The sequence below is a fragment of the Amblyraja radiata genome, unplaced genomic scaffold (genome assembly GCF_010909765.2).
Source record: "Amblyraja radiata isolate CabotCenter1 unplaced genomic scaffold, sAmbRad1.1.pri S53, whole genome shotgun sequence".
Lineage (NCBI taxonomy): Eukaryota > Metazoa > Chordata > Chondrichthyes > Rajiformes > Rajidae > Amblyraja > Amblyraja radiata.
In genome coordinates, this window is record NW_022630156.1 from 261,922 (window position 1) to 284,933 (window position 23,012).

Genomic DNA, 23,012 nt, shown 5'->3' on the forward strand with positions numbered 1-23,012 from the left:
CTGCGCCCGCCGCTGAAGCCCCTAGCGCGTCTCCGGGAAAGGCCGCGCCGATCCTTGCTGTTAGGACACGGGGTTGGCGACCTGAAAAAAGTCGCCTCTCCATGGAAGAGGCGGCCGAAATGGTTTCCCCCTTACCCCCCCACACCACCCCCCACACATAACACACAAAGAAACATTAAAAACAGACTTTTAAACATACTAAAAAAATAAAAAATGTTGAAAAAAAACGGACACGCTGCCGACAGGCTGCTGCCAGTGCAGCGCCCCCCTACATCTGTGGATGTAGATAACAAAGGAAATCTGGTATAATATCAAAACAAAAGATGAGACATACAAATTAGTCAGAAAAAGCAGCCTACCAGAGGACTGGAAGAAATTCAGAGTCCAGCAGAGGAGGACAAAGAGCTTAATTAGGAAAGGGAAATTAGATTATGAAAGAAAACTGTCAGGGAACATAAAAACTGACTGCAAAAGTTTTAATAGATATGTGAAGAAAAAAAGATTAGTTAAAACAAATGTAGGTCCCTTGCAGTCAGAAACAGGTGAATTGATCATGGGGAACAGGGACATGGCAGATCAATTGAATAACTATATTGGTTCTGTCTTCACTAACGAAGACTTAAATAATCTGCCGGAAATAGCAGGGGACCGGGGGTCAAATGAGATGGAGGAACTGAGTGAAATCCAGGTTAGCCGGGAAGTGGGGTTAGGTAAATTGAATGGAATAAAGGCCGATAAATCCCCAGGGCCAGATAGGCTGCATCCCAGAGTACTTAAGGAAGTAGCTCCAGAAATAGTGGATGCATTAGTGATAATTTTTCAAAACTCTTTAGATTCTGGAGTAGTTCCTGAGGATTGGAGGGTAGCTAATGTAACCCCGGTTTTAAAAAAGTGAGTGAGAGAGAGAAAACGGGGAATTCCAGACCAGTTAGTCTAACATCAGTAGTGGGGCAACTGTCAGTTATTAAAGATGGAGTAGCAGCTCATTTGGAAAGTGGTGAAATCATTGGACAAAGTCAGCATGGATTTATGGAAGGTAAATCATGTCTGACAAATCTGATAGCATTTTTCGAGGATGTAACTAGTAGAGTGGATACGGGAGAACCAGTGGATGTGGTATATCTGGACTTTCAGAAGGCTTTCGACAAGGTCCCACATAAGAGATTAGTATACAAACTTAAAGCACACGGTTTTGGGGGTTCAGTATTGATGTGGATAAAGAACTGGCTTGCAGACAGGAAGCAACGAGTAGGGGAAAACGGGTACTTTTCAGAATGGCAGGCAGTGACCAGTGGGGCACCGCAAGGCTCAGTGCTGGGACCCCAGCGATTTACAATATATATTAATGATTTGGACGAGGGAATTGAATGCAACATCTCCAAGTTTGCGGATGACATGAAGCTTGGGGGCAGTGTTCGCTGTGAGGAGGATGCTTGGATGCTGCAAGGTGACTTGGTTAAGATGGGTGTGTGGGCAAATGCATGGCAGATGCAGTATAAAGTGGATAAATGTGAGGTTATCCATGCTGGTGGCAAAAACAGGAAAGTAGAATATTATCTGAATGGTGGCCGATTAGGAAAAGGGGAGATGCAACGAGACCTGGGTGTCATGGTACACCAGTCATTGAAAGTAGGCATGCAGGTGCAGCAGGCAGTGAAGAAAGCGAATGGTATGTTAGCATTCATAACACAAAGATTTGAGTATAGGAGTAGGGAGGTTCTACTGCAGTTGTACAGGGTCTTGGTGAGACCACACCTGGAGTATTGCGTACAGTTTTGGTCTCCTAATCTGAGGAAAGATGACCAATGTTCACATATGTCCAATCGAAATGGATTCATTTACATATGCCTTTGCAGGAGCCCCAGGCCCTGGTGAACGTTCCATCGTGTGATGTCACAATGCCCAATGCTCAAAGACATTCTTGCCATAGAGGGAGTACAGAGAAGGTTCAACAAAATGATTCCTGGGATGTCAGGACTTTCATATGAAGAAAGACTAGATAGACTCGGCTAGTACTCGCTAGAATTTAGAAGATTGAAGGGGGATCTTATAGAAACTTACAACATTCTTAAGGGGTTGCACAGGCTAGATGCAGGAAGATTGTTCCCGTTGTTGGGGAAGTGCAGAACAAGGGTCACAGTTTAAGGATAAAGGGGAAATATTTTTGGACTGAGATGAGAAAAACATTTTTCACACAGAGAGTGGTGAATCTGTGGAATTATCTGCCACAGAATGTAGTTGAAGCCAGTTCATTGGCTATATTTAAGCTATATTTTATACGTGGCCCTTGTGGCTAAAGGGATCAGGGGGTATGGCGAAAAGGCAGGTACAGGATACTGAGTTGGATGATCAGTCATGATCATATTGAATGGCGGTGCAGGCTCGAAGGGCCGAATGGCCTACTCCTGCACCTGTTCTCTATGTTTCTATGATAGGTGGATATAAGTGAGGGAGACAGAAGATACTGCAGATGCTGGAATCTTGCATAGAACACAATTTAGTTAGATGACCAGAATCTCTTGCCCAGAGTCGGGGGATCGAGGACCAAAGGACATGGGTTCAAGGTGAAAGAAAAAGATTTAAAAGGAAACTGAGGGGTAACTTTTTCACACAGTTGGGAGTATGGAACAAACTGTCAGAGGAGGTAGTTGAGGCTGTGATTATCCCAAGAAACAGTTAGACAATTACATGGACAGGACAAGTTTGGAGGGATATGGAACAAACACAAGCAGGTGGGATTAGTGTAGCTGGGACATGTTAGTCGGTGTGGGCAAGTTGGGCCGAAGGGCCAGCATCTGTGGAGAAAATGGATAGGTGACATTTCAGAGTGCTGGATTAACTCAGCGGGTCAGGCAGCATATCTGGAGACAAGAATTGGGTGACGTTTAGGGTCGACACTGAAGATGGGTCTCGACCCTGAAACGTTACCCATTCCTTCCAGCATTTTGTGTCTACCTAAACAGTACCTATCTATCCACGTGGCGGTGTGCCAGCAGGCTGGAGGAGCGGGCAAAGGCCTTGCCGCAGAGCGGGCAGGTGAAGGGGCGCTGGCCGGTGTGGACTCGTCGGTGCTCCAGCAGGTGGTCAAGGCAGGTGAAACCCTTGCCACACTCAGCGCACACATAAGGTCTCACTTCGGTTTGTATCTGCTGGTGCTCCCGCAGCCGCTATGCTCTCTTGTCACAGTGGGAGCAGCTGGTCTTCGGCATGGGGCCGCCGGTGCTGCCGCAACAGTCGTGAGGTGTCAAACTCCTCACCGCAGTACGGACAGTCGAAGGGCTGGCCATTGGTGTGCACGCACTGGTGAGCCAGGGTGTGGGAGGCCATGGTAAAGCGCTCTCCACACACCGGGCTGGGACCGGGACGGTCGCCGGAGAGCACCCGCTGGTGGGACAACAGTCTGGTGGAGCTGGTGAAGCCCTTGCCGCTCTGGGCGCAGGTGTATGGGCGCTCGCCGGTGTGGGTGCGCTGGTGGGATAGCAGATTGCAAGAGCAATTGAAGCCCTTGCCGCACTGGGTGGGGGTGTAGGGGCGCTCGCTGGTGTGGGTGCGCTGGTGGGACAGAAGCTTGGTGGAGCAGGTGGATCCCTTGCCGCACTGGGCGCAGGTGTAGGGGCGCTCACCGGTGTGGGTGCGCTGGTGCTTCAGCAGGGTGGCGGAGAGTTGCACTTACTCCCATCATCACCAAGTGCTTCGAGAGGCTGGTCCTGGCACACCTCAAAGGCTTCCTACCTCCCACACTGGATACCTATCAGTTCGCCTACCGCAAGAACAGGAGTACAGAGATGCCATCTCAACGGCACTTCACTCCGCCCTCTCCCACCTCGACAACAGAGACATCTACGTAAGAATGCTGTTCATCGATTATAGCTCAGCATTCAACACCATTATACCCTCAACACTGATCACCAAACTCAGCGACCTGGGCATCGACCCCTCCCTCTGCAACTGGATATTGGACTTTCTAACCAACAGACCCCAGTCTGTTAGGTTAGACAAACACACCTCTTCAACCCTCACCCTGAACACCGGCGTTCCACAGGGCTGTGTGCTGAGCCCCCTCCTCTAGTCCCTCCTCACCAACGACTGCACACCTGTATATGGCACTCTCAACATCATCAAATATGCAGATGATACAACGGTGATTGGCCTCATCAGCAACAACGATGAGTCGGCCTATCGGAAGGATTTCCAGCTCCTAGCAGCATGGTGCGCTGACAACAACCTGGCCCTTAACTCCAAGAAGACCAAGGAGCTCATTGTAGTCTTCAGAAGGTCTAGGGGCGGCACGAAACTCCCATCCATATTAACATGACGGAGGTGCAACGTGTCTCCATCTTCAGGTTGCTGGGGGTCAACATCACCGATGACCTCTCTTGGACCCACAATACCTCAACACTGGTCAACAACAACAATCAACAACAACAACAATCAGTTGTATTCGTCACATTGCACATAAAGTGCAAGTGAAATGAATTTGTCAGCAGCGGTACAATGATAAAGAACACACAATACACAATAAAAATGTAACACAAACATCCACCACAGCATTGATCACTGTGGTGGAATGCACAAAATTTGGCCAGTCCTCCTCCATTTCCCCCCGTGGTCAGGACCAGAGTCCAGAGTCAGTCCAGGATCGATTCTTCCTCACTGGAGACCGCGGCTTTAGTTTGGTGTAGGCCGCAGGCCGGCGGTCGAGATTTAAAGTCCAGAAGCACCGCAGACCACAGGGCTGGCGGTCGAAGCTCCCCTCCAGGGGTCCACGTCGGGTCCGCGGTAGAAGTTGGCCGCGGGCCAGCAGTGGAAGCTTCTTCTCCCGGGTCCCGAGGGATCCCGGGCTGGGGACGCCGCGCCAGCTGGAACTCTGCAGACCACAGCTTCAGGTTGCCGGCTGCCGCGGGCCAGCGAAACGGAGCGCTCCCCTCCAGCGAGCCCCAGCGAGGGCTCGCCTGCTCCACGCCAAGAGTCCACGTTGCGCCCGCCGCTGAAGCCCCGGGTGCGTCTCCGTGAAAGGCCGCCCGATCCTCGTTGTTGGGCCACGGGGGAGGTAACCTGGAAAAAGTCACCTCTCCGTGGAGGAGGCGACCAAAGCGGTTTCCCCCTCACCCCCACCGCCGCCCCCCACACCACCCCCCACACAAGACACACAAAGAAACACAAAAAACATACTTTAAAACATACTAAAAAAACAAAAAAAGTTGGAAAAAAACGGACACGCTGCTGACAGGGCGCCGGCTTGCAGCGCCCCCACCGAAGAAGGCTCACCTGAAGAGACTAAAGAAGGTCCATCTGTCTGCTCATTTTCTGGCGAACTTCTACCGCTGCACCATCGAGAGCATCCTTACCAACTGTATCACAGTATGGTATGGCAACTGCTCTGTCTCCGACCGGAAAGCACTGCAGAGGGTGGTGAAAACTGCCCAACGCATCACCAGTTCCTCACTCCCCTCCATTGAGTCTGTCCAAAGCAAGCGATGTCTGCGATGGGCGCGCAGCATCTCGGTGATTGCCAGTCACCCCCCCCCCCCCACCCCCCACACCTTCCCCCAGAACATTGCACTACTACGACTGTATGTACGTATATATATTTATTGCTCATTATTCTATGTTCGCTCTTCTGGGGAGATGCTAACTGCATTTCGTTGTCTCTGTACTGTACACTGCACAATGACAATAAAGATTGAATCTTGAATCTTGAATCCTGGAGAGGGTGAATCCCTTGCCGCACTGGGCGCAGGTGAAGAGGCGCTCGCCGGTGTGGGTGCGCTGGTGGGACAGCAGTTGACAGGATTGGGAGAAGCCCTTGCGCATTAGCTGCAGGTGTAGGGCGCTTCCCCGGTGTGGGTGTGCTGGTGGGACATCAGCGTGGCGGAGCTGGTGAAACCTTTGCCGCACTGGGCGCAGGTGTAGGTCCGCTCCGCGGTGTGGGTGCGCTGGTGGGACTTCAGCGTGCCGGAGCGGGTGAAACCCTTGCGGCACTGGGCGCAGGTGCAGGGACGCTCCCCGGTGTGCACACGCCTGTGCACCTTCAGGTCCAGTGATCACTTGAAGCCTTTGCCGCAGTCGGAGCAGGTGAAGGGTCGGTCACTGCTGTGCACCGGCCGGTGCTCCTGCAGCCCCGACAACTGGGCAAAGTTCTTGCCGCAGGTGGAGCAGTCAAAGGGCTTCTCGCTCGTGTGCACACGCAGGTGTCTTTTCAGGTTTGGCGCTGACTTGAAGCTCTTGTCGCAGGCGGAGCAGGTGAACGGTCTCTCACATGTGGTCGTAGCGGATGCAACTCTTGCCGCATTCTGAGCAGTGGAAGGGGCGTTCTCCCATGTGAACCCGCCGGTGGATCTCCAGCTGGCTTGGGCTTTGCCAGACCTTGCCACACACGTCACACTCATAACGCTTCTCCTTGTTGTGCCCCGTCATGTGGTCCTCCATAGAAGCTCAGCCCGCACACGGAGTAGTTCTGGGGGGGGGGGGGGGGGGCTCAACAGCAACCTGGCCGCCCTCAATGGCCGCTCTCGTCCCCGTCTCTCCGTCCACAGCAACGGCTCCTAAACCCTGCGGGAGGGGAACACAGAGGGTCAACAAGCTGGCAAACAGGACATTACTAGCACATATTGGGTGCGTTTATGGCGGAGGAAACCATCATACAATTCTGTGCGGCACAGTGGCGCAGCGGTACAGTTGCTGCCTCACCGCCAGAGACCCAGGTACGATCCTAACTACGGGTGCTGTCTGTGTGGAGTTTGTACATTCTCCCCTTGACCTGCATGGGTTTTCACTCCGGTTGCTCCAATTTCCTCCAACATTTCAAAGACGTTCAGGGTTGTAGATTAATCGGCCTCCGCAAAATTGTTAAATTGTCCCTAATGTGATAGGATAGTGCTAGTGTACGGGGTGATTGTTGGTTGGCACGGACTCCTTGTGCTGAAAGACCTGTTTCCACGCTGCATCTCTAAACTAAACTAAACCAAAGAAGGGTCTCGACCCAAAATGTCACCCATTCAAACTCTCCACAGATGCTGCCTGACCCACTGAGTTACTCCAGCACTTTGTGTCTATCTTCTCCACTGATGCTGCCTGACACGCTGAGTTACTCCAGCACTTTGTGTCTATCTTCTCCACAGATGCTGCCTGACCTGCTGAGTTACTCCAGGGTGCACGAAAATGCTGGAGAAACTCAGCGGGTGCAGCAGCATCTATGGAGCGAAGGAAATAGGCAACGTTTTGGGTCGAAAACCTTCTTCAGACTGATGGTGGGTGGCGGGGAGAAGAAAGGAAAAAGGAGGAGGAGGAGCACGACGGCTAAGGGATGGGAGGAGACAGCCCACGGGCTGGGGAAGGGGAGGACACAGCAAGGGCTAACAAAATTTGGAGAATTCAATATTCATGCCCGCAGGATGCAGACTCCCCAAGCGGAAAATTAGGTGCTGTTCCTCCAATTTCCGGTGTTGCTCGCTTTGACCATGGAGGAGACCCAGGACAGAGAGGTCGGATGTGGAATGGGAGGGGGAGTTGAAGTGCTGAGCCACCGGGAGGTCAGCTTGGTTATTACGGACCGAGCGGAGGTGTTCGGCGAAGCGATCGCCCAGCCTCTGCTTGGTCTCACCGATGTAGATCAGCTCACATCTAGAGCAGCGGATACAATAGATGAGGTTGGAGGAGATGCAGGTGAACCTCTGTCGCACCTGGAATGACTGCTTGGGTCCTTGAATGGAGTCGAGGGAGGAGGTAAAGGGCCAAGTGTTGCATCTCTTGTGGTTGCAACGGAAAGTGCCCGGGGAGGGAAGGAAGAATTGGGTGGTACGGGAGGGAAGGGAGCAATTGACATGGGAGTTACGGAGGGAGCAGTGTGCAGTACAGAGACAACGAAATGCAGACATAGGGGAAGATGATCATGGGAAGATGTGGCGAGTGGGGGGTCACGTTGGATGTGGCGCAACTGACGGAGGATTACTTGATGTATGTGACGGCTGGTGAAGAGAAAGGTGAGCACTAGGGGTACTCTGCCCTTGTTGCGATTGGGGGGATGGAGAGAGACAGCAGTGTTGCGGGGTATGGAAGAGACCCTGGTCCGAGCCTCATCAATGGTGGAGGAGGGGAACCGTTAGACTCAAAACTTAATGGACATGGGTTTAAAAGGCAGCCCGATGGTTCATCAATCAATCAATCAATCAATCAATCAATCAATCGTTATTGTCATCTTGCAAGCAACAGTTGTACAGTGCAAAATGAAAAGACGTTTCCCAGGGAATAGCGGAGCATCGCACATGAAATTTAAAACATTTCACCCATAATAACACTAAAAACAATCCAATCCCTGATGGAACAGTATAAATAAATAGTTAAAAGCAGGTAAAACACAACGTTAACATACAATAAACCAATCATAAAAATGTCCGGGGCAGCTGATTTGAGTGGCCAGTGCCAGTTATTAAAGTGGGCAGTGCCAGTTATCAAAGTGTCCGTGCCAGCCGCAGAATCAAGTGACTGTGAGTACAGAGTGACAGTTTAGCAGCCTCACAGCCTGTGGCAGGAAGCTGTTTAGCAGTCTTGTAGTCCATGTGGTGCTTGTGAAATACAAACGTGTGTTATGTCATCACAGCAGATTTAGAATTATTTTACCGAGGGGTCGGGGTCAGATGTTTTGGGAACGACTCCACAGCCCAGTTTATTCCACTCCCCTGTGTGTTTATAACATTGTTTACCTCAGTTTTACCCTAGACAAGTCAAGTCAAGTCAAGTCAAGTCAACTTTATTTGCCACATACACATACAAGATGTACAGTGAAATGAACGTGGCAATGCCTGCGGGATTGTGCAAAACAACAGAACAATAGAACAGAACAGAACCAGTATATAGATTTTTTTTAAAAGACGCAACAGTATTTACCCCCTGGTGAGATCAGAGTTTACAGTCCTGATGGCCTGTGGGAAGAAACTCCGTCTTAGCTCTTTGTTTTTGTTGCGTGCTAGCGGAGGAGCTTGCCTGCCCGCAGCAGCTGGAACCGTCCGTTGCTGGGGTGATAGGGGTCCTTCATGATCCTACAGGCTCTGAATCTGCACCTCCTGGTGTATAGGTCCTACAAAGGGGGAGGGGGGTGGGGGCAGTGTAGTACTACTCTCTGCAGAGCCTTCCTGTCTTGGGCAGAGCTGTTGCCAAACCAGATAGAGATGTTTCCGGTCAGGATGCTTTCTACAGCACCAGAACACATGGCTCGTATCACAAATAAACATGCACTTATGAACATTTCATGTTGAAGACCTGGAGTCAAGCTGGAATGAACAGAATGGTCCACGGTGTAGACACTAAATATAATGCTTTTTTTCTCCAATTATGGCAAATGCAAAACCTAAAGTGAGGAGGGAAGTGAGAGTGGTCAGAGCACTGTGGAGGATCAAAAGAGCTTTCCAACCTTCCTTAACCGCACATCAAGTCGTCAAGTTTATTCGTCACATACACATACCAGATGTGCAGTGAAATGAAAAGTGGCAATGCTCGCGGACTTTGTGCAAAAAGACAAACAAACAAACAACCAAACAAACTACAAACAGAATGGAACAGAATCACATATTATTTTACATATTAAATATTGTGGGCGGAAGAAAAAAGCGAAAAAAACAGCACTTTTAAAAAAAGCAGTAGAGTGGTACAGTAAAAGTTAGTCCCTGGTGAGATAGGAGTTTACAGTCCTAATGGCCTCTGGGAAGAAACTCCTTCTCAACCTCTCCGTTCTCACAACATGGCAACGGAGGCGTTTGCCTGACCGGGTATATTTTCCTCCCCTGTGTGTTTATAACATTATTTACCCCAGTTTTACCCCAGACCGGGTTTATTCCCCAGACGTGTAGTTTATTTGGTGATTTATTGATTATTTACAGAGATAAATAATCAATAAATTATTTATGGGAGCCAGAGAGAGGGAGATGTTTATAACGTGTTTTATCTCAGGACGCTGCTCCAGACGTTGAGTTTATATTATTATTATATTATTGACCCCAGTTTTACCAGTGTTATTCCCCCAGACGTGTAGTATATGTGGAGATTGTCCTCAGCTCTCTCTCCCCCAGATTTACCGGGTTTATTTATTTCACTGATTCCGCTGCTGATTTATTTAGTTACTTATTTATAACCTCAGTTATTGACCTGAGTGAATAATAGGGTGAGGCTGGTTTATTTATACTCCAAGAAGACCAAGGAGCTCATTGTAGTCTTCAGAAGGTCTAGGGGCGGCACGCAACTCCCATCCATATTAACATGACGGAGGTGCGACGTGTCTCCAACTTCAGGTTGCTGGGGGTCAACATCTCCGATGCCTCTCTTGGACCCACAATACGTCAACACTGGTCAACAACAACAATCAACAACAACAACAATCAGTTTTATTCGTCACATTGCACATAAAGTGCAAGTGAAATGAATTTGTCAGCAGCGGTACAATGATAAAGAACACACAATACACAATAAAAATGTAACAAAAACATCCACCACAGCATTCATCACTGTGTTGGAATGCACAAAATTGTGCTAGTCCTCCTCCATTTCCCCCCGTGGACAGGACCAGAGTCCAGAGTCAGTCCAGGATCGGCTCTTCCTCACTGGAGACCGCGGCTTTAGGTTGGTGAAGGCCGCAGGTCTCCAGTGATTCCCTTCATTAATTCCCTCTTCCAAATCATTAATATATATGGTAAACAGTTGCGGCACTCCACTCGCCACTGCCTGTCATTCTGAAACGGACCCATTCACTCCTACTCTTTGCTTCCGGTCTGCCAACCAATTTTCTATCCATGTCAACACACTACCCCCAATACTATGTGCTCTGATTTTAGTCACCAGCCTCCCGTGCTGAACATTATCAAAGGCTTTCTGAACCACTGCAACCACTGGCACCCCTTCATCCATTTTACTTGTCACATCGTCAAAAAATTCCAGAAGATTAGTCAAGTATGATTTCCCTTTCATAAATCCATGTTGACTTGGACTAATCCTTTTACTGCTATCCAAATGCCCCATTATTACCTCTTTAATAATTGACGTCAGCATCTTTCCCACCACCGAAGTCAGGCTAACTGGTCTGTAATTCCCAGTTTTCTCTCTCGCTCCTTTCTTGAAAAGTGTGGTAACATTAGCTATCCTCCAATCCACAGGAACTTTTGAAAAATATAAAAGTGGATAAGTCTCCAGGTCCTGACAGGATATTCCCTAGGACATTGAGGGAAGTTAGTGTAGAAATAGCCGGGGCTATGACAGAAATATTTCAAATGTCATTAGAAACGGGAATAGTACCCGAGGATTGGCGTACTGCGCATGTTGTTCCATTGTTTAAAAACGGTTCTAAGAGTAAACCTAGCAATTATAGGCCTGTTAGTTTGACTTCAGAGGTGGGCAAATCAATGGAAAAGATACTTAGAGATAATATATAAGCATCTGGATAAACAGGGTCTGATTAGGAACAGTCAGCATGGATTTGTGCCTGGAAGGTCATGTTTGACTAAACTTCTTGAATTTTTTGAAGAGGTTACTAGGGAAATTGACGAGGGTAAAGCAGTGGATGTTGTCCATATGGACTTTAGTAAGGCCTTTGACAAGGTTCCTCATGGAAGGTTGGTTAAGAAGGTTCAATTGTTGGGTATAAATGCAGGAGTAGCAAGATGGATTCAACAGTGGCTGAATGGGAGAAGCCAGAGGGTAATGGTGGATGGTTGTTTGTCGGGTTGAAGGCAGGTGACTAGTGGGGTGCCTCAGGGATCGGTGTTTGGTCCTTTGTTGTTTGTCATGTACATCAATGATCTGGATGAAGGTGTGGTAAATTGGATTAGTAAATATGCAGAGTATACCAATTGTGGATAATGAAGAGGATTTCCAAAGTCTACAGAGTGATTTAGGCCATTTGGAAGAATGGGCTGAAAGATGGCAGATGGAGTTTAATGCTGATAAATGTGAGGTGCTACACCTTGGCAGGACAAATCAAAATAGGACGTACATGGTAATTGGTAGGGAATTGAAGAATACAGTTGAACAGAGGGATCTGGGAATAACCGTGCATAGTTCCTTGAAGGTGGATAAAGAAAGCTTTTGGTATGCTGGCCTTTATAAATCAGAGCATTGAGTATAGAAGCTGGGATGTAATGTTAAAATTGTACAAGGCATTGGTAAACATAGAAACATAGAAACATAGAACAGGTGCAGGAGTAGGCCATTCGGCCCTTCGAGCCTGCACCGCCATTCAATATGATCATGGCTGATCATCCAACTCAGTATCCCGTACCTGCCTTCTCTCCATACCCTCTGATCCCCTTAGCCACAAGGGCCACATCTAACTCCCTCTTAAATATAGCCAATTAACTGGCCTCGACTACCCTCTGTGGCAAGGAGTTCCATAGATTCACCACTCTCTGTGTGAAAAATGTTCTTCTCATCTCGGTTTTAAAGGATTTCCCCCTTATCCTTAAGCTGTGACCCCTTGTCCTGGACTTCCCCAACATCGGGAGCAATCTTCCTGCATCTAGCCTGTCCAACCCCTTAAGAATTATGTAAGTTTCTATAAGATCCCCTCTCAATCTCCTAAATTCTAGAGAGTATAAACCAAGTCTATCCAGTCTTTCTTCATAAGACAGTCCTGACATCCCAGGAATAAGTCTGGTGAACCTTCTCTGCAATCCCTCTATGGCAATAATGTCCTTCCTCAGATTTGGAGACCAAAACTGTACGCAATACTCCAGGTGTGGTGTCACCAAGACCCTGTACAACTGCAGTAGAACCTCCCTGCTCCTATACTCAAATCCTTTTGCTATGAAAGCTAACATACCATTCGCTTTCTTCACTGCCTGCTGCACCTGCATGCCCACTTTCAATGACTGGTGTACCATGACACCCAGGTCTCGCTGCATCTCCCCTTATCCTAGTCGGCCACCATTTAGATAATAGTCTGCTTTCCTGTTTTTGCCACCAAAATGGATAACCTCACATTTATCCACATTATACTGCATCTGCCAACCAGTTGCCCACTCACCCAGCCTATCCAAGTCACCTTGCAGTCTCCTAGCATCCTCCTCACAGCTAACACTGCCCCCCAGCTTAGTGTCATCCGCAAACTTGGAGATATTGCCTTCAATTCCCTCATCCAGATCATTAATATATATTGTAAATAGCTGGGGTCCCAGCACTGAGCCTTGCGGTACCCCACTAGTCACTGCCTGCCATTGTGAAAAGGACCCGTTTACTCCTACTCTTTGCTTCCTGTTTGCCAGCCAGTTCTCTATCCACATCAATACTGAACCCCCAATGCCGTGTGCTCTAAGTTTGTAAACTAATCTCTTATGTGGGACCTTGTCGAAAGCCTTCTGGAAGTCCAGATACACCACATCCACTGGTTCTCCCCTATCCACGCTACTAGTTACATCCTCGAAAAATTCTATAAGATTCGTCAGACATGATTTACCTTTTGTAAATCCATGCTGACTTTGTCCAATGATTTCACCACTTTCCGATATGTGCTGCTATCCAATCTTTAATAACTGACTCTAGCAGTTTCCCCACTACCGATGTTAGACTAACTGATCTGTAATTCCCCGTTTTCTCTCTCCCTCCCTTCTTAAAAAGTGGGGTTACGTTTGCTACCCGCCAATCCTCAGGAACTACTCCAGAATCTAAAGAGTTTTGAAAGTTTATTACTAATGCATCCACTATTTCTGGAGCTACTTCCTTAAGTACTCTGGGATGCAGCCTATCTGGCCCTGGGGATTTATCGGCCTTTAATCCATTCAATTTACCCAACACCACTTCCCGGCTAACCTGGATTTCACTCAATTCGTCCAACTCCTTTGACCCGCGGTCCCCTGCTATTTCCGGCAGATTATTTATGTCTTCCTTAGTGAAGACGGAACCAAAGTAGTTATTCAATTGGTCCGCCATATCATTGTTCCCCATGATCAACTCACCTGTTTCTGACTGCAAGGGACCCACATTTGTTTTAACTAATCTCTTTCTTTTCACATATCTATAAAAACTTTTGCAGTCAGTTTTTATGTTCCCCGCCAGTTTTCTTTCATAATCTATGTTTCCTTTCCTAATTAAGCCCTTTGTCCTCCTCTGCTGGTCTCTGAATTTCTCCCAGTCCTCCGGTATGCTGCTTTTTCTGGCTAATTTGTACACATCATCCTTCGCTTTGATACTATCCCTGATTTCCCTTGTTATCCACGGATGCACTACCTTCCCTGATTTCTTCTTTTGCCAAACTGGGATGAACAATTTTTGTAGTTCATCCATGCAGTCTTTAAATGTCTTCCATTGCATATCCACCGTCAACGCTTTTAGAATTAATTGCCAGTCAATCTTGGCCAATTCACGTCTCATACCCTCAAAGTTACCTTTCTTTAAGTTCAGAACCATTGTTTCTAAATTAACAATGTCACTCTCCATCCTAATGAAGAACTCAACCATATTATGGTCACTCTTGCCCAAGGGGGCACGTACAACAAGACTGCTAACTAACCCTTCCTCATTACTCAATACCCAGTCTAAAATAGCCTGCTCTCTCGTTGGTTCCTCTACATGTTGATTTAGATAACTATCCCGCATGCATTCCAAAAAATCCTATTCCTCAGCACCCCTGCCAATTTGATTCACCCAATCTATATGTAGATTGAAGTCACCCATTATAACGGTTTTGCCTTTGACGCACGCATTTCTAATTTCCTGTTTGATACCATCTCCAACTTCACTACTACTGTTAGGTGGCCTGTACACAACACCCATCAGCGTTTTCTGCCCCTTAGTGTTTCGCAGCTCTACCCATACCGATTCCACATCCTGCAAACTAATGTCCTTCCTTTCCATTGGGTTAATCTCCTCTCTAATCAGCAACGCTACCCCACCTCCTTTTCCTTTCTCTCTATCCCTCCTGAATATTGAATATCCCTGGATGTTCAGCTCCCAGCCTTGGTCACCCTGGAGCCATGTCTCCGTGATCCCAACTATATCATAGTCATTAATAGCTATCTGCACATTCAACTCATCCACCTTATTACGAATGCTCGTTGCATTGAGACACAAAGCCTTCAGGCTTGTTTTTACAACACTCTTACCCCTTATACAATTTTGTTGAAAAGTGGCCCTTTTTGATTTTTGCCCTGGATGTTCCGGCCTGCCACTTTTACTTTTCACCTTGCAACCTATTGCTTCTACCCTCATTTTACACCCCTCTGTCTCTACGCTCACACATTTAAGAAACCCTTTCCCTTTAACTCCATCCTCCACTAGCCCATTCGACACCCCACCCCCCTTATACAGTTTAAAACCACCCGTGTAGCAGTGGCAAACCTGCCTGCCAGAATGCTGGTCCCACACCTGTTAAGATGCAATCCGTCCCTTTTGTACAGTTCCCCCTTACCCCAAAACAGATCCCAGTGATCTAAGAATCTAAATCCCTGCCCCGTGCACCTGTTCCTCAGCCACACGTTCAGGTCCCGTATCTCCCTGTTCCTGCTCTCGCCAGCACGAGGAACTGGAAGCAAACCGGAGATAACAACCCTGGAGGTCCTGCTTTTCAGCATTTTTCCGAGCTCTCCAAAGTCACGCTGCAGAATATTCATCCCCTTCTTTCCGACATCGTTTGTGCCGACATGCACTACCACTTCCGGATGTTCACCTTCGCCCTTGAGGATTGTCTGCACTCTGTCCGTGACATCCTGGATCCTGGCACCAGGAAGGCAGCACACCATCCTCGCATGCCGTCTGTTGCCGCAGAAACCCCTGTCCGTTCCTCTCACAATGGAGTCACCGACTACAATGGCGTTGCCTGCCTTAGGCCTTTTTGGTTTTGGCTCAACAGCCCTATTCGCATCACAAGCCAGTCCGCCGCCCAGTGTAAACACCTCTTCTGTCCCGACAGCTTCTAAGTGGGTGAACCTGTTCACAAGAGGTACAACACCCGGGGACGTTGGCATTCCATGCTTCCCTCCCGTTCTCACTGTCTCCCACCTTCTCTCTTCCATTACCTTAGGTGGAACAATCGTACTGTAGGACTTGTCGAGGAACGACTCCGTTTCTCGGACGAACCGGAGGTCATCCACTTGCTTCTCCAGTTCCCCAACACGGCCCTTCAGGAGCTCTACCTGGATGCACTTTTCGCATTTGTAGCAGCCAGAGGCACCAGCGGTGTCCTTGACCTCCCACATACTGCAAGCATCACACTGAATCAGCTTGCCTGACATCGCCTTCTTTCGTCTCTCCCTCTGCAATGTTTTGCGTAGTCTCCTCTCCTCAGCCTCCTCTCCGAAGACTCTCGAGCCAAAGACTCACACTTTTCTCACAGGGCACTTCCCTCGCAAGGCCGCTCACTCACTGCCGCTCACTAAGGGCAGTCTTGCTTAAATTGACTGATAAATTGCCTGATTTACAAATTTACAAACCAAATTCCTCAGTTTTCAACTGTTTTCCCAGCACTGACTCACTTCTCTCCTCCCACTTGGGCTGGAGCCAATCAGTCGTATCTCTTGCTAATCTCCTGCTGCTGTTGCTGGTGAGACAAAATCTGGAGTATGGTGTACAATTTTGGTCGCCCAATTATAGGAAGGATGTCAACAAAATAGAGAGAGTACAGAGGAGATTTCCTAGAATGTTGCCTGGGTTTCAACAACTACATTACAGAGAAAGGTTGAATAAGTTAGGTCTTTATTCTCTGGAGCGCAGAAGGATAAGGGGGGACATGATAGAGGTCTTTAAAATGATGAGAGGGATAGGCAGAGTTGATGTGGATAAGCTTTTCCCTTTGAGAAAAGGGAAGATTCAAACAAGAGGACATGACTTCAGAATTAAGGGACAGAAGTTTAGGGGTAACATGAGGGGGAACTTCTTTACTCAGAGAGTGGTAGCGGTGTGGAATGAGCTTCCACTGGAAGTGGTAGAGGCAGGTTCGTTGGTATCATTTAAAAATAAATTGGATAGGCATATGGATGAGAAGGGAATGGAGGGTTATGGTATGAGTGCAGGCAGATGGGACTAAGGGAAAAAAGTTGTTCGGCACGGACTTGTAGGGCCGAGATGGCCTGTTTCCGTGCTGTAATTGTTATATATGGTTATATGGTTAACTAATCCTGAATCTATTGAACATTGGAAAATGATCACCAATGCGTCCACTATTTTTGAGCCACCTCCCTGAGGACCATGGGATGCAGACCATCAGGCTGAAGGGGTTTATCATCCTTCAGTCCCATTAGCCTACCCAATACTATTTTTCGCCTAATGAATATTTCTTTCAGTTCCTCGAACCCTTTATATCATATAACCCTACCCCCTTAGATCCTCTGTCCTCTACTACATCTGGGAGATTGTTTGTGTATTCCTTAGTGAAGACAGATCCGAAGTACCTATTCAACTCTTCTGACATTTCCTTGTTGCCCATAATAATTTCACCCGTGTCTGCCTTCAAGGCACCCACATTTGACTTTGCTACTCTTTTGTCCTTAACATATCTAAAGAAGCGTTTACTGTCCTTCTTGATATTCCTGGCCTGTTTCTCTTCCTACTTCATCTTTTCAGCCCGTATTGCCCGTTTTGTTCCCTTCTGTTGTCCTATGAAAGTTTCCCAATCCTCTGGCTTCCGGCTACTCTTTGCTGTGTTATACATCTTTTATTTTAGTTTTATTCTATCCCTAACTTCTCTTGTCAACCACGGTTGCCTCCTACTCTCCTCAGAATCTTTCTTCCTTTTTGGAATGAAACGATCCTGCGTCTTCAGGATTATGCCCAGAAATTCCTGCCATTGCCGTTTCACCGTAATTCCTGCTAGGATCCATTTCCAGTCTACTTTGGCCAGCCCCCCTCTCATGTCTTCATAGTCCCCTTTGTTCAACTGCATCACTGCCACTTCCGATTTAACCTTCTCCTTCTCAAATTGCAGATTAAAATTAATCATATTATGATCACTACCTCCAAGCGGTCCCTTTACTTCGAGTTCTCTTATCATATCTGGTTCATTGGACAACACTAAATCCAGAATTGCCTTTTCTCTGGTCGGCTCCATTACAAGCTGCTCTAGGAATCCATCTCGGAGGCACGCTACAAATTCTCTTTCTGGGGGTCCTGAACCAACCTGATTTTCCCTGTCTACCTGCATATTGAAATACCCCATCACCACATTGGCATTAGCTTTGTTACATGCCAGTTTTAAATCCTGCTGCAACTTACATCCTACATCCGGGCTACTCTTTGGGGGTCTGTAAATAACACCAATTTGTGTCTTCTTGCCTTTACAATTCCTCAACTGAATCAACAGTGATTCTACCTCGTCAGTCCCTATGTCTTCCCACGCAAGGGACTGAATTCCATCCCTCACCAGCAGAGCTACCCCCCTCCTCTGCCCACCTTGTGTCCTTTCTACAGGATGTATAATCCTGAATATTAAGTTCCCAGGCCCGATCCTCCTGCAGCCACGTCTCAGTAATCCCCACAATGTCATATCTACCAACCTCTAACTGAGCCTCAAGCTCATCTACTTTACTTCTTATACTTCGCGCATTCATATACAATACTTTTAATTCCTTACGCATCTCACCTTTCACATCGGTCCCTATTACACTTGGCCATACTCTCTCATCCCTTTGTGAGCTCCCTTTCCCGTTAATTCTGTGGTCATTAACAATCCCTTTACTCTCTTCCCCTTTAACACCAACCTCGACTATCCCATTTGACACCCCACCCCCTTATTCAGTTTAAAACCTCCCGTGTAGTGGTGGCAAACCTGCCTGCCAGAATGCTGGTCCCCCACCTGTTAAGACGCAATCCGTCCCTTTTGTACAGTTCACCCTTACTCCAAAACAGATATCAGTGATCTAAGGATCTAAATCCCTGCCCCCTGCACCAGTCCCTCAGCCACACATTCAGGTCCCGTATCTCCCTGTTCCTTCTCTCGCCAGCACGAGGAACTGGAAGCAAACCGGAGATAACAACCCTAGGGGTCCTGCTTTTCAGCATTTTTCCGAGCTCTCTAAAGTCACGCTGCAGAATATTCATCCCCTTCTTTCCGACATCATTTGTGTCGACATGCACTACCACTTCCGGCTGTTCACCTTCGCCCTTGAGGATTTTCTGCACTCTGTCCGTGACATCCTGGATCCTGGCACCAGGAAGGCGGCACACCATCCTCGAATCCCGTCTGTTCCCGCAGAAATCCCTGTCTCTCCAGCATTTACTGTTCTCCAGTTCAGATCAGCACATTTGTTACTTGATCTTCACTTTACTATCTGACACAAGGTGCCTGCTGTATAGTTTAACAACACGCGACTACTAAACTAGTATGAAGCAAAGAATAGGTTGTGTAAAAGTAAAATGATAAATGGAACGCGGTTAAATTGCCGCCAGTGTCTATTGTTGCGGGCTATATTTTCTTTCACTGCGAGTTTTAAGTCACTGCCCCTAATGATTGTACTGTTGACCAGAAGGTGCTTGGTTGACAGAATATGACAGGGAACAAAGAGAACAATAGAAAGTAAAGTGTATTCAAATGACGCATTGTCGTATATGCTTTCCTCTGTTTTATTATCGTGAACATCTATTTAATTAACAAGTTCCGTTCGCTCTAATGCACAATGACCTATCGACTTTCCTTAAAATAACTGCAAAGATCCGTTTCATGTGGTTATGGCGGTAGTTATTTTATCTCAGAGAAGTTTGCAAATATCGACATGAATAAATATTGTTTGAAAGGTTGGATGAAAGGTTTGGCTCACGGTGGCTCAGCGGTAGAGTTGCTGCCTGACAGCGAATGCAGAGCCGGTGATCAGGGTACGATCCCGACTACGGGTGCTATTTTTTCGGAGCCTATACGTTTTCCCCGTGACCTGCGTGGGTTTTCTCCGAGATCTTCGGTTTTCCTCCCATACTCCAAAGACGTATAGGTTAATTGGCTTGGTAAAAAGTTTTTTTTTAAATGTCCCTAGCCGGCGTAGGATAGCGTTAATGTTCGGAGATCGCTGGTCGGAACGGACCCGGTGGGCCGAAGAGCCTGTTTCTGCGCTATATCTCTCAAACTAAAACTAAAACTGTACATATTAGAAACAGAACCTCTACTTTAGTAATACATACCATTCGCTTCATGTATAATTATGCAAAAATATTATTATTACTCTGGGGTAATGCAAGAACGTAGTTTAATAGAAATTCCAGACGCGTTTCTTGCAGTTGATAATTGTTATTTCGAATAAAGCTATTAAAAATAAAAATGATTGTTCAAAATTGAATATATTTCTAAGGGAAGGATCATTGTTAAAATGTTAACATACGTTCTGAAATCTGCAACACAATGTTTGCAGCAAGGAGAAAGGACAAATTGTGCTTATGCAACTCAGCGGGTGATGCAGCATTTATGAAGCGAAGGAAATAGGCAACGTTTCTAGTCGATACCCTTCTTCAGACCCGAAACGTTGCCGATTTCCTTCGCTCCATAGATGCTGCCTCACCCGCTGAGTTTCTCCAGCATTTGTGTCTCCCTTCGATTTTCCAGCATCTGCAGGTCCTTCTTAATACAATGTTGTGCTTATGATTGACGTCCTCTTTCTTGAGTAAATGTAGTTTCCCCGCTGCTGTGATGGATGTATGTTCACCCACATCAACTCTACGTCTTGCAGTTCTGCTCTCGCTCCCCTTGCTTCCGCACGGAACTACAAAATAGTTCCCCAGGTTCTTAAATTTCACCTACCTACCTCCTTATCCAACACATTATTCTCCATATCCTCCTTATCCCACACATCTTCCCATCCCCACTACCTCTCGCCTTCCATAAAGACCGCTCTCCCTTATCCCGTTGGAACCAAATTACCATCTCCCCAGGTACAATGCCATGCAGCACAGGAGATGTAACACCTGTCATTATACCTCATGCCTTACATCCGTCCAATGACACCAGTAGTCCTACTACACGAGGGAGAGGTTCGCATGCACCTCCGCTGACGTAATCTGCTGGCTTTGGTGCTTCCGATGTGGACTCCTTTACTTCGGCAGGACCAGGCGTTGATGAGGTGACCATAGCACCGAATACTTGCTGTCGGGCGGGAAGGTGGTACACCATATTCCGGTTACTAAACACTATATCTCGATTACCCATTCCCACATGCATTCGTGTATTTGGCCTCCTTCATTGTCAGAGTAATTCCACACGTAAGTGTTGGAACACCATCTCATATTCCGCTTAAGTATTTTACAAATTAACGATATGAGCACTGAACCCTTCAATATTTGATATCTAACGAAACAACTACTCCTCCCTTCTAGACCCCCCCCCCCTGCAATTCGCACCAACTGCATTCGCACTCGTGTCTCCCTTCCCTCTATCCACGTGAAACCATCCGCCGATCAACCCCCTTCACCAGTCCACTTACCATGGCAGACTGTGTCCCAATCTGAACACTTTTCCATCTTTCTACACAGGAACAAGCACAATCAGTGTGAAGAATTCCCTGACCAGAAGAGTTAACGAAACATGTACTCCAAAGGGACTGTACGACGCCATAAATTAAACCAGCAATTTGTGTCTACAATAGCTGCAGTTTCTTGTGTCTTCATGTTTGTGGACGTATTGCATTAGTTGTTAACCCGTGTTAAATGGAATCCAGATATAGCATCACCTCCCTGATCATTTTCAACGTACACGATAATTAACCTTCCGTGTTTTTCATCCCCCATCTCTCTCGGGTAAGAGGATTGTTGCACCCCGATTTTCACAGTAATCTTGAACGTACTTTACAGCTTTCTATCTATTCCCCCAATTAATTACGCTCTGTCACATTTGATCTGATGACGATCATTTGCATAATATTTGTCACCGTATTACAACTCCCACCGCTTCCACACCAACCATCTATCACCATGGATAACTTGGTCTGTGTTGCCCCACTTTGTCCATCCACGTGCTACAAACTTACAGATGCCAATGAACCTACCAACTTGAAAGTCTTTGAGATGTGGGAAGAAGTCGGAGCATCCAGTGGAAACAGCAGTCACGTGGAGTATATGCAAATTCCAGACAGATATAATCCGAGGTGAATGTCAAGCTTGGGTCAAAAGCTCGAGGAGGCAGCAACTTTCATCCGCCCATTACTCAGCTCACCCTCTCTGCGCAAACTACTGAATGTCGCATAGTCATATTGGAACGAGCCAGGCTATGTCATTAGCCATCTCCCATTTCATTCTCTTTACGTTTACAGTATCGACAGGTTTTGCCTGGCTTTGCAAAGATGTCAGGAGTTCCCTTTCAATTTGAACGTACTGCGGGCATATTATGGTGACATCTCTCCATACAACATTAATTACATTTCCTCGTGCCCTTTCCCATATTCATCTCCATCTGTTTCTATCTCCAATCAGATGAGCCGTGACTCGCAAGTCTAAAGCACCCTCAACATCCGATACAAATACCACGTCCGTCCTTGAGTCTCCCCTGCTCTTCATTTTACCATAAATTCTCTCCTCTTAGTAGATTATGTCATTCAGTCCACAATGGAACTGCACATATGCACATATTCCAAAGAGATTTCATTGACCTGAAACACTTTCTCTGATGCACTCTCCTCGGATATTGCATGGCATGCGAGTATTCTCAGTAGTTTCCCTTAAAAACAAGAACCAGCGTTCCCATTGAAAATTGGACGAGCACGTCCCCTTCCCTACCCCCGCTCTCCCATTCACACACAAACGCACTAACACGTCTTAAGTTGGTGTGAACATACTTTGTGTTAAAATAAGCAAACATTTTCTGAAATATTTATTTCAAGTGAAACAAATCGGGAAATAGTGCCTGTGATTTCGGCAGTCACATGGTAAGTGTTCGGTAAGTGCCCAGTAAGTGTTCGGCACGGAGTAGAAGGGCCGAGGTGGCCTGTTTCCGTGCTGTAATTGTTATATGGTTATGTTGTTATATATAGTTATATGATTTGGATATGCTTTTTCGGGATAAGAATATGTATGGCAGCGATGTAAACAGGAACAACGCTAATATATTACCCATTGCAAATTTAGGTCTG

The 23,012-nt window shown here is 47.1% G+C and overlaps 1 protein-coding gene across 1 annotated transcript in view; it reads right to left on the minus strand.

The window, feature by feature from the left end:
- The window catches only part of LOC116969468 (zinc finger protein 79-like), a 172,597-nt gene extending 166,208 nt beyond the window's left edge, over window positions 1-6,389 (minus strand). The window contains exons 1-3 of the mRNA XM_033016361.1: window positions 6,146-6,389; window positions 5,699-5,981; window positions 3,456-3,652 (exon numbers count right to left, since the gene is read on the minus strand). Of these exons, the coding sequence (XP_032872252.1) occupies window positions 3,456-3,652; window positions 5,699-5,981; window positions 6,146-6,389 (724 nt within the window). The remainder of the gene's footprint in view (window positions 1-3,455; window positions 3,653-5,698; window positions 5,982-6,145) is intronic.
- Between the last annotated feature and the right edge of the window lie 16,623 nt (window positions 6,390-23,012).